At 37.7% G+C, this 12615-nt stretch overlaps 1 protein-coding gene across 1 annotated transcript in view; it reads right to left on the bottom strand.

Moving 5' to 3' along the window:
• The window catches only part of ZMPSTE24 (zinc metallopeptidase STE24), a 39518-nt gene extending 26944 nt beyond the window's left edge, over positions 1-12574 (bottom strand). The window contains exons 1-5 of the mRNA XM_054572043.1: positions 12286-12574; positions 10062-10208; positions 3870-3956; positions 1402-1518; positions 535-687 (exon numbers count right to left, since the gene is read on the bottom strand). Coding sequence (XP_054428018.1) covers positions 535-687; positions 1402-1518; positions 3870-3956; positions 10062-10208; positions 12286-12414 — 633 coding nt within the window. The 5' untranslated portion in view covers positions 12415-12574. The remainder of the gene's footprint in view (positions 1-534; positions 688-1401; positions 1519-3869; positions 3957-10061; positions 10209-12285) is intronic.
• Positions 12575-12615: the final 41 nt, after the last annotated feature.

Genomic DNA, 12615 nt, shown 5'->3' with positions numbered 1-12615 from the left:
AAGAAGGTAGGAAGAAGAGGGGAAAAGGAAGGGGAAAGGAACAGGGAAGGGATAGAGAAGGGACGAGAGAGAAAGGGAAAAGGGGGCTGGGGGAAGGAAAAGGCAGGGGAAGAAGGGCAAAGAAAAGCCAGGTAAGTTTATGCTTTTTTCTTCTTATCCCTCTTCAATCTTTTCTTTTCAAAACAGCCATGATTTTCAGGCAATGGAGTTCAGTCAAGAGTCATTACATTATCAAACCATGTCATCCATTCAGGTGGCAACTCATAAATGCATAGCCCAAAACTGCCTGACAACTAAATCATTACAAGTAACAACTAGCCTCTAGGATCCGTAAAAATCAACAGGAGAAAAATCTATGTCAGAGTCAATTCTCCTATTTTTATAACCAAAAACAGAAACCAAGAGGGGGATTTATGAGCACCTATTTATATTTCATCTGCTTCTTAAGAATTGTTTACATGCCGATGACGTCTAAACCATACTTAGCACACCAAGGTACTTTGTAAAAGAAAATGAAACAAAAATGTTACTCACCAGAGAGACAACTAATGTAAACAGCCAGGCATAAATAAAAAAGTAGTCACCCCCAATTTTTATAATGTAAAGCAGAAGTGAAGACACAGGCAGTAAAATGCACTGAGTCACAATAAATTTTTTGATTGCATCTTTCATGAAGAATCCCAAAGTCTGAAAAAAGAAAACATCATCACTAGAAACTGAGAGACTGCTTTTTAAATAACTGCTGTATTTTGCCATGTGTAATGTGCACTTTTTTGCCCAAATTTTTGAGGGAAAAATAAGGATGTGCATTATTCATGGGTAGTACCTGAAATACCTCATATCTGTTCTTGTGTTTTGTAATTATTTGTTACATAACATTTCTTGTACCATATGTTAAAAAATAAATGCTAAAATCCCTTCATAATACAAAAACAAGTGTCTAAATATAAATAAACAAATAACTGAATAAAAAAATTAAAATGAAAGATTTTTTCCCCCTGAAAGTTTGGGCCAAAAATGTGGGTGTGCATTATACACAGGAACGCATTATACACGGCAAATATGGTAATAAATGAATATAAAAGATACATTACTAAAGCAATTTTAAAAATTAAAAGGTAGTGAGACTATATTACATGATACTACATAACCTAAGACAATAAGTAAATGTCTTACATTTTACAATTTAAAATAAACTCATGTAAGAGTTATTAGTTGAAACACTAGACATTAGTGATAGAAGAGTTTATGGCAAGACTTTAAACTATGATCTTTAAAATATGCAGTTCCTTTTTTTTCAATTCACCCTCTAAAACAGCAAATTATGTTTCAACTATTGCTAGCAGAAGAGCATAAAAGGTCTTCACATTTAAAAGAGAACATTTGCATTCTCTATCATACCTGTTGATTAAAACCATGTTTTTCTTCTATCACAAAAGTATTATAAAGACTCCATGGCAAACCAGTCAATGCACTGAAAAGTGTAGCCATCAGCAGAAACACCAAGGACTGAGTGATCTAAACACAAGAAGGAAAAAAATGGCAGTTTTTATAGTTTAATATTAATTCATTCTTAAAATGAATTACTGGTAAACAAATCTATGAGTAATTGCCAAGTACTTACTAGATCTCAAGCAATGTGCTTGTTTTTATCAGTAATATAAGGTCTGAAACATCATCTATACCCTCAAAGTTTACTTGCTAGAGAAGGAAGTGTTAAATCTTCTTTTATTACACAGGAACTGTATGAAAGTTATCTGAAGTCCTTTAGACAGTTAAAAGACTTGAAAATCCAGACATTTGCTCACCTATAGTCTTCTGAAACATCCCCCATTCTGTCTAGTTTATCAACATATCTTAATAATCAATATTAAAAAATTACTGTTCTGTGATCTTTAAAATTTTGGCTACCTTCTACTGTCAGTTCTAAATATGTAAAGATATAGAAAAATAATAAAATGAATATTCATTTAGTATACTATAATTTAATTATATCATTAGAAACATTAAGAATTAGTGTTTATTTCTTTGTAAAAAAACATAAAAGTAGTTTGGACAATGCTCGCCTTCTCAAAGCTTACTTCAGCTTTGAATATTTCACCCTTTGAGCTATCAATGTTTAAAATATCTAAGGTCCTCTAATGTGAGTTTTTTGCCAGTAACTCTACCTGTGGGACAGCTTCATCTTTTTCGTCAAAACCGCTCTCCTCATTTATACCAGTAAGATCACCTCCTGCAAGCTCCTCTGGCTGCATGTCTAACTCTCTCTAAGGGCAGCAGGGTCAGCATTCCCAGGGGCAGATATTTCATCTATAAATTCACTCACATTAGATTTAAATTTCACTTTGGTGCCACCATTTTCTGTATCTTAGCCATATTTTCATCTTTGTTGGCCAATTCTCTTTCAATTACCCATTTTTGTAAAATGTCATGAGGATATATAGCTGGGAGACCAGGAGGCAATACACACTCTGTAAAACTGATTAACAGGTTGACCACTCACTGACACGGTTTGAAAAAAGTGAGGTGACTAGTCACTGATGACTATGAGTATCTGTTATTTGAAAGTGATCTGTGGAGCAAAAAGCTAGCAGGGAAGCTTGTACTTTATGCAATTACTCCCATAATATACTATGGTAACTGAAATTTGAACTATGTTTTTAAGGGATTGGTGTTATTTAACTAAGCTGTGGTGACTGAAATTTGTATAACCAGAACTGTGCAAAGAAAGGACAGCCAATACCATGTAGACATTAAAGAAAACAAAGACCTATATATACAGGCAGGAAGAGATCTCTAAGCAACAATAATATCTCAGAACATTATATACAATATGTCCCATTAAGGTAAAAAAATATTTATTTTTAAGCGTGCGCATATATATATATATATATATATGGTGTTCATTCATTCAACAAATATTCATGGAGTGCCTACTCTGTTACTGGCATTGCTCTAGCACTAGTGACATGGCAGTGAAGGATACGTGTATATATAAGGTCTCTGTCCTCATAGAGCTTAAAATTCCTGTCAGAGAGATAAAAAGTAAACAAATAAACAAGATAGCTGTAGATAGAATAAGTGCCTTCATGAAAAATATAAAATAAGGTGATGTGCTTCACCAAAGGGTGACAAGTGAATTCTATTTTAGATGCAGTGGTCAGGGAAAGCCTCTCTGAGAAAGTGACATTTAGGGTGAGAACTGAAAAAGGAGCGAGTCGTGACATTATAAAAAACCACCTTAAATCCTTTTGAAACAATGCAGAGATTATGTCAGTAAACTGCTACGCCACATATAACAGGCCAGGAGCAAGACTCTGTGAAGAGAGAGAGGCATCACTGGAAAAGTGGTCATAAAAGAATTTGGCTGCTTTAGAAAAAGGTATACAGAAAAGGGACATCAGATGAGCTGATTAAAGCACAAGGTACCTATACATGTAAAAGAGATCCATCATTTCCAAAAGGAATCAGGAAGGAGGGAATAGACCTGGCAATTTCTATGGAAAAGCCAGGAACCATCATGGGTGGGAAGTCTCAGGTTCAGGGCTTTGCCTTATACTGGAGTTTCTGGAAGACTGGGTAGTCAAATCAAGCAGCTCAATGGAGACTGTAAGAGATACACACTCTGCCTTTGTCTGAAGCGTCTGCTCAGTTGTGTGGCACAGACTACCTGCTTAGTGTGGGTTCAACAAAATTCATGCTTTCCCATTCACTGCATAGAGTTGTTCTGAGAAGCAGCTGCCTAACCAGAGACTACATCACCCAGTTCCCTTGTGTCGGACTAAAATGACTGGTTCACAAACAAAATGTGCTCACAAAGGACAGGTGTCACATTAGAGCCAAGGAGGTTAAGAAGAGGGTGTACATACCTCATACTCTGGTCCAAAGCCAGCATAGCCACAGAACCGTCCAGAAAGTCTCCAGAGATAAGGGATTCCTCCAAAGAGAAGAATAAGCTATAAAACAAAGCATACTTTGCTCACATTTGAGTAGTACTAGAAACTACCATGTTACAAACAAAAAAGGACCTATCTCATTTAGGATAAAATATCCATTTCAATGAATATAAACCAAGTGAGATAGTAACTTTAGACTGTTAAAAGGTTTTTGCCTGTACATTTTATATAGAGGAATGGTATGGTATGGAAATTATGTATCCCAATAAAGCTGTTTAAAAACAGCTTTTGCCAAAAGACCACAACAAAGGATTTAAAAAAAAAAAAATCTACATGCTGCTTGCTATAAGGATTGGGCTTCACTGGCTCGAATTTTCCACTGCACCAAAAGATAGGGTCCAGGTCCCCTGTCCCACATGTGTGTTGAAAATACTGCAGCCTGAGTATAGATAAACTTCCACTGACATTGCTAGACCACAACAAAGGATTTCTGAATCAAGAAATAAGCTTAAAAAGGCTGAGCAACTTGTCCAAATCCCACAGCTCATGAGTGACAGAAATGCAATCTGAACTAAGCTTTATGGCCCCATAACTAGCTTTTCCTTAACAGGAAATAACCTCTTCAGTCAGGACAGAGTATTTGTATTGGTGTAAGTGGAGTGTCGTGTCCACTTACCACACTGGGACAGCTATTAAAATTTGAGAACACATGTTGAAGAAACACGATTTCCCACAACAGGTTCTAAGTTTGTGGAATTCGTTTTGTTAAGAGTAATCAATTTATTCCCAGTTGGTGTGGCTCAGTGGACTGAGTGCTGGCCTGAGAGCTGAAAGGTCATCGGTTCGATTCCCGATCAGGGCACATGCCTGGGTTGCAGACCAGGTCCCTGGTTGGGGGTGTGCAGGAGACAACCGATGATGTATCTCTCACATATCAATGTTTTTCTCTCCCTCCCTTTCTTCCTCCCTTCCCCTCTCTCTAAAAATAAATAATTTTTTTTTTTAAAAAGAGAGGAATCAATTTGTTGTTTCTTTCTGTGGAACCTCAGGAACACAATGATCACACTTCTTGGTTAGAAGCACAATATCCCACCAGTTCAGTCAAGGTATCTTGTACTTTGAGTGTTTGGAGCACTATAAGATAGTTCATGAGTAAATAATATAGTGGTTTGTTTATACATGCTTTTTAAGAATGTATATAAATGACATCATATTGTACAACTTGCCTTTTATACTCTACATTTTTTAGATCCATCCTTGGTGAGTTTTTAACTTTATTCAGTATCATCAGCTTGTTCTCTAAAGTATTTATACCAAGTCACACCCCCATCAGCAGTATCTGAGTGTTACTGTTTCCCCACAGTCTCGCTCACACTTGATGCTATCCTTCTTTTTAGATTTTTACCAGTAAGCTGGGTTGTTTTAATAGCAAGGGTCTCAAATATGGTCTCTGGACAGCAGCATCTGCATCATCTGGGAATGTGTTAGAAATGCAAATTCTCAGGCTTTGCCCCAGAACTACTGAATCAGAAACTAGAAATGGGGCCCAACAGTCTCTAGAAAAATCCGACGTACACCAAAATTTGAAATCACTGTTTCAATACACTGCTTTTAAAGGTTCCCTTAGCTCTAGGTCCATCTATTTCCACTTTATTACTATTGACTCAATTGTGGGCATAAACCCCATTTTCCCAAAAGGCATGTTCTGGCATCAATGGACGGTATATGCTCTACTTGTTGAACTAATCGACTTGGAATGGCATCTATTTCATCCTATTCTCAGTATTAATAGATAATACAGAATTAAGGGTTTATAATGCTTTTGGCGAAGGGCTGAGACACTTAATATTAAAATTCCTGCTTTTAAGTGAGTATCGAGAGCAGCTTTAATACGAACTTTGAAAGCATCTATGAATGTATTTGGATACTGCCGTTGCAACCTTGTTTAGTATACTCTGGGGAATAAAAAACAAAGCACAGTGAACAGTAAACTTCCTCTATATTGATCATCTCACTGAATATGCTCCAGGGGTTGTCCTATAAAAAGAACTAATGATCTCAGCAAAAACAAGTCCAGTGCTTTTATATATATTATTTCACTGAAGTCTTGAAAAGCAGGCAGGGCAAGAGCATAGTCATCTCTATTTTATAGATGACGCAACTGAAACTCAGAAAGTTAAAGTAATTTGCCCAAATAAACCTACTGACTAAGTAATTGCTATATTAAGCACGGTACTATGTGCTTCATTTACATTATGTTACTCAGTCCTTGTCATAACCATATGTGATAAAGTTTAATATCTATACACTTCTCATCTTAAAGAGGAGAAAAATGAGGCTCAAAGGGGCTATACTATTCACTCAGAAACGTGCACAAATTTAAAAAGCCACAGTGGGGACTTTTCTTCTCTGCCTTACTGTGTCGACTCCCCAGCCATTCCATTTCTTGAGAGGACATCTATGAGATGTCAGGAAAGTCAGTCTCAGAGAGACTGGACATTTTTTCTCTGGATGCTCTGTCACATTTGTGTGAACAGTGGCACCTGTGGTCACACAAGGCCTCTGCTTGTGTCCTCCCAGGTAGAAAATACCAAAACAAAAAATAAAAAGTCTAAATTAATATTTGTACCTGTTTCTTGTGACCAAAGCATACAAGCCTATTGATTTTAAGCAACACAAGACAGGGACTAATGGACTTGTTTTCAAACAGAACAGGACTTCAAAGTACCACAAAATGCTTCTTTATATGATGGTAAATTTAGCTACTAATTCCCCAAGGATAAATTTAACACATTCATGTTGCAGTTCCTAGAGTTTCAAGAATGATTTCTTCAATGTAATTTTAAAGATTCAGAAGAGCAGGGTTTGGAACCCAGTTCTCCCATTTATTAGAGTCACCTGGTCATTAAATGTACAAACCATTTAATTTCTTTGAGCCTTTGCTTTCTCACCCATAAAAACAGAATAATAATGCCTAGACTTTCTACCTCAGAGCACTGTTGTAAACATCAAACAATAAAAACAATACATGAAGTGACAATCACTACTCATACATCTGTTATAATGATGACTATTGCTGTTCCCAGCTTTCGCCCATCCGTGCTGCTTCTAGTTTGAGCCACAGCAGATTACAAAGCTCTTATTCTATACACGTACTCTCTCTACCTCTGTCATCTCCTAGGACAAACAGAACCATTCCCATGGTCACCAACTTTAACAACCAAGCTATTGCCCATCTCTCCTGGAACTGTTTTACTAATGACAACAAGGATACTGAAGATATTTTTCCTGTAATTTTATAATGGCTCATGGGGGTAAGTCAAAGAACTTCAAAGAGTCAAACATCAATGAGGAAAGATGACAGTGTCTAAATGTCTCATGTCTACTTCCATCTCTTTCTAAGGGCTGATTTCCCACGTAGGTCCTGTCCCTGACAGAAGGAATGCTTCAGATAAATTAACAAATTCAAATAACCCACGATAATGCTGGCTTTCCTGGCTCGGTTGGAAGTTTTGTTCTTAAAGATATATTTTATTGGTTTTAGAGAGAGAGAAGGGGGAGAGAGAGAGAAAAAGAATTATCAGTGTGAGAGAGAAACACTGACTGGTTGCCTCCTGTACATGCCCCAACTAGGGATGGAACCCACAACCTAGGCAGGTGTCCTGACTGGGAATGAAACTTACAACCTTTTGGTGTACAGGACAATGCTCCAGCCAATTGAGCTACTTGCCCAGGATGGAAGGCATCAAGTTTTAATACTAATCTTCAATATCTCAGTAACTAAACTTGGCTTAGACTAGCAAAAATGTAATTTAAAAAGAAACAACCAATGTTGAAAAGACTAATAATTAGCATTCACCGTCTGTCCCAAAAGCCATTGCAATTTTATTTTTCAGATCACTTATTAATTCTAAGATATAACTTTTCCAGAAGTTTTGCCATTTTCCATCATCTTGAGGAAATGGGAGGTTTCTAACAACTTGGTTCTAACTACATTAATCTTACTATTCCATATTTGTCAAGGCAAATTTTGTGACTAGATAAATAATTTTGTCATCATTTAACAAAGCTATCAACAGTCAGTTTCTCCTCTTTAACTGATGAAACAATTGTGATAACCGATCTCAATCATTTTCAAAGTAGGACTCTTTCTCTTAGTGGTACTAGGGGTTCTAAACGAGTTCTGGAGGAAGAGATGATGAGCATGACAGTACGGATGAAACCAATGACAGCCAACAGTTACAGAGCACTTACAATGGGTCAGGCACTGTTCTAAGCATCTTACATATATTAACTCACTTAATCCTCTCAACACTTTGAGTGAGGAACTAATATTACCATACAATTTTAACTGATGAGAACACTGAAACATGAAAATACAGAGTGACTTGCTTGACGTCACATAACTTAAGCCACCTAAGTTGAGAGTGTGCTCTTAACTTCTACACCATGCACTTTCAACTGTTCCTGGGGGTGGAAAACCAAACTGGTTTCAGGGTGGAAAAAAATTTCACTCATTTCATAAGCACAGATATACATACTTGTATAGATATACAGATATCAGAAACAGATACACAGTTTATCTGTGGTGTTAAAATTTCATGGAGGGACGATTAGGAAAAAATAATGCCTAAAAAGGTACATGGTCAGGGGCCAGGGAAGAGCATGAGAAACAGACTGAGAAACAATGGTATAGTCTATACTATACGGCCTCTTCTTTTAGCATGGAGGTAAGAGTGGCCCTGTTTTGCTAAGTAAAAATGATCTGTCATTCACTGTTTCACTCAGTAAATATGAAATATGTGCTTATTATATGCCAACCAGGTATAAAATGCTGACCAGACTTTAAAGAACACTTTCTTTAAGGAACTACCAGCCTGTCAACTAGACAGGCAAATTCAATACAACCTGGGAAGTACTGTGACAGGAATAATAATAGAATGCTACTCTATACAGACTTGAGGGACAGGTGGAGTTTCAAATGGCTTCTTAGAAGAATTGATGGATGTCTCAGCTGGATCCTAACAGAACAGTAGGGATTAATCAGTCTTCAGTGAGTGAGTGGCATTGAAGAGGGAGAGAAAGGGCACCCGGCAGAGATACTGGCCTTTAAGAAGACTCAAAGTTGTAGGAAACCAACTTGGGTATGAGTAAAGAAAGAAGCGGAAAGAATTTGGGGGGAGAAATAAAAAGATGAGGCTCAAGAAAGCAAAAAGCACCTCATAAACCATGCAAAGAAATTTGGACTTCACCCTGTAGGAGCAAAACATGATCAAAATTGTTCTTCAGAATTCCTTTGGTTATAATGTGGAAGATAGGTTGTAGAGTTAAGATACAGGCATGAAGAGAAGTAGGGGCTGCTATAAGAATAACTTACAATACACCGTTCTTCACACCTGGCCTCAGTGACAGTTGCTACAATTTTTTTTCCAGAAAGTTTAAAAAAAAATTTATTGAATTCATTGGGGTGACATTTGGTTAATAAAATTACATAGTTTTCAACAAAGAACATGCATGAATGACCCATAGACATGGACAACAGAGTGGGAATCGATTGTGGAAGCGGGGGGTGGGGGTGGGATGGGTAGAGGGGGGTATAGGGGTAAAAATTGAGAATTATAATAGAATAAACATGATTTATAAATTTAAAGTAAAATAAAAATTATGTAGGTTTCAGGTGTACAATTCTGTAATACCTCATCTGTATATTGTATTGTGTGTTCACCACCCCAAGTCAAGTCTCCTTCCATCACCGTTTATCCCCCCGTTACCCTTTTCTACCTCCCCCATCCCCTTTTCCCCCTGGTAATCACCATACTGTTGTCGGTGTCTGTGGTTTTTTTCTTAATTCCCTCATCCTTTTCACCTACCCCCACAACCTCTCTCCTCTGACAACTGTCAGTCTGTTCTCTGTATCTATGAGTCTCTTTCTACTTTGTTTGTTAGTTTATTTTGTTCATTAGATTCCATATATAAGTGAAATCATAACTAAACAGTTATGTTTCTGAGTCTTTTGCTCCACACCTATCAATAACAAAGGTCAGGAAAGCATTCTGGGATTTATAGATGCGATATCCACTTTTGTATCATGTGAATACAAAAAGGAAAACAAACATACAAAGTATTAAACTATTTGATAGTCTCTTCAAGTCATGAATTACTCACAGTGCCTTCAATCTCTGAATAAAGTCCTGACCAGAAGCTGAAGGTACTTTTATCCAGCTGATACAGTCGAGATTTCTCAAATGTTTCTGAATCCATGATCTGTCCTAACTCCAGTGGTACATGAGTTGTTGTTTTATATATTCGTCTCTGAAATATTTTGAAGAAAACACTTTAGTGAAACAGTCAAACCAACTCATTATTTACTACAGTAGTCACTTATGATCAAACATTGAATGGTTTATAGCATTAACTTGTCTCTTAAGACTGTTGAATTCGTTTTACATATACACAAAAATTGCATTTGATCAAGCACACTGTGTAGTAAAACAACTGATGCAGGAAAGCAAAAGAGCAGAGAATCTGAGGCTAGCTGACTAAGTAAGATTAAAATCAGCGTTGTCATCACATTTCAGTTTGTTTTATATGCAAACCAAAATTGTAACATCACAAAGGGTACCACTCATTTCAGGTATAACATATATCCAGCCCTGGCTGGTGTGGCTCAGTGGATTGAGTGCCAGCCTGCATACCAGGGGGTCAAGGGTTTGGTTCCCTGTCAGGGCACATGCCTGGGTTGCAGGGCAGGTCCCCAGTGCAGGGTACGAGAGAGGCAGTCACACACTGGTGTTTCTCTCCCTCTCTTTCTCCTTCCCTCCTCTTTTCTCTAAAAATAAATAAATGAAATATTTAAAAAAATAAAATTAAAATAACATACATCCTATAATATAGAAAACAAATTCATGAATGAAAGAATGAAGCAAATATGCTAGTCATGAGTATTAACAGATATTGTGGCTAGTAATTAAATTTGGTCCTTGAAGCCAAATTAAGGGAAATTTGAGGAATAACAGATAGAAACATATTAGGTCTTCAAGAAAGACAAACTTTTTCATTACACGAAATTCCAAAAGGTAATTTCAGCCCGTGGGACATAATACAGGGAACAGATACAACGTAATGGACAGCATCTTCTAAATGGTTTCATGACAAATGGCTTCTCTATTGTTCTGCATCTTACCAAACCCTCACTAAAAGGTGTTACATTAAAGCATAACTGAGTAAAGATGACACTATAGGAAAGTAGTTACTATAACTAGGTTTATTATTAAAGTAAGACAATGAAATGTTCGATATCTCATCTGTGTGTTTACTTTATGCAAAGTATCTTCTCTGGGCCTACAAAATTCTGCACTAATGAAGCTATCCAAAGAGTTATTAGGTCAGAGAACGTTAGGTGAAAGAAACTAATGTTTTTCATCTTAACACCTCTTTGAATATTCTGGATTAAAAGAAGAGATCAAGATATAACCCAAATATTGACAGAGAGAGAACAATTAAAAATTTCAATTTAAAGATTCATGCAGAATGTAAAATGAGAAGAAATTTTCAGAGGAAAAAGACTGTAATGCTCCAGAAAAAGTGTTGCAGCAGTTACAAAGAGAAAGGTTTTCATCACCTTTATGGTTGACATAATTCAGCAACAACATAGAAGAATGTAGCTAAAGCAAACCAGCAGTGAGCGATACCAACAAAGCAGTCAATTAAACTTAAAATCTATCTCATTTCAAAGTTCAGATCTCTAATCCATCAAGCTGTTAATTATGCTCATATCCAGGGAATTCTAAGAAACTTTCATTTCCTACTTTACTAATTGTTTAAACAAAAATAATAAGACGCTCTTAAGGAAAAAAAGAAAACACTGTTGTACGGGCAAAAAATAACATACTTTTTTTTTTTTTTTTTTTTTAAGGGAAGAGAATTCAGGTACTTGGAAGGTTTAAGAAATCTTTATTTTCAGAAAATGGTTTCCTAATTCTATGGTTGAACATGATTATACAAACGTCTCGAGGAAGTTGTGAGTGTAAAATATCACCCTCTGAAGGTTTATGGATCGCTGCCAAAGGTGAAAAAGAGAAGTCTGGGGATCTTTAGGAAGCTGTGGGGCAGGCACAAGAGCTAAAGCCTGATGAAGCCGCAGTCTGCTTTGTCTTTCACCAGGCCCTAATCGGCCCAAGTTCCACGATCACGATGTGGAAAACGTCCCTGGAGCACCATATCCTCTCAAGGCCAATCCCACCATCGGACCACGTTGGGAAGCTCAGCAGGAACCCATAAGGTCGAGGCTGGATACTGGGGAAGCAGCATTCAGGGACTTGGGGTCGAGATCGTGACTGGCCTAGAGCTGACTGGGTGTCGGGGTTAGACTGGCCTCGTCTAGGCTCACCTGACGCTGTGCTAGGAAAGTCTCCCAGAGATACACGGTCCAAGAGAAGAGGAGCACGGCCCCAAAGATACGCTTCTCGGCCGGGATCTCCCACATCGGGTCCAGCGATGCCCACATGCCCACGGCCATCTGGTTCCGTCTGCTCCTTTAAGCGTGCACCGGTACCACACCAACACTGTCCCCTCAGAGCGTCCCGACAGTGTCACAGCTATATCCGTCCCTTCCGAGAGCCCCTGCACCGACACCCGCCCCCATCCTACACAGAGCGCGCAGCCGGTAGTGTTACACAAACACTCTTCCCCTTGCCGACGCCCCTTAAGGGCTGCCTAG

This window comes from Pteronotus mesoamericanus, unplaced genomic scaffold (genome assembly GCF_021234165.1).
Source record: "Pteronotus mesoamericanus isolate MK-2021 breed Mesoamerican mustached bat unplaced genomic scaffold, CSHL_Meso_final contig_221, whole genome shotgun sequence".
NCBI lineage: Eukaryota > Metazoa > Chordata > Mammalia > Chiroptera > Mormoopidae > Pteronotus > Pteronotus mesoamericanus.
The sequence above is the reverse complement of the archived record's forward strand: the minus strand, read 5'-3'. Positions and strand labels throughout refer to the sequence as shown.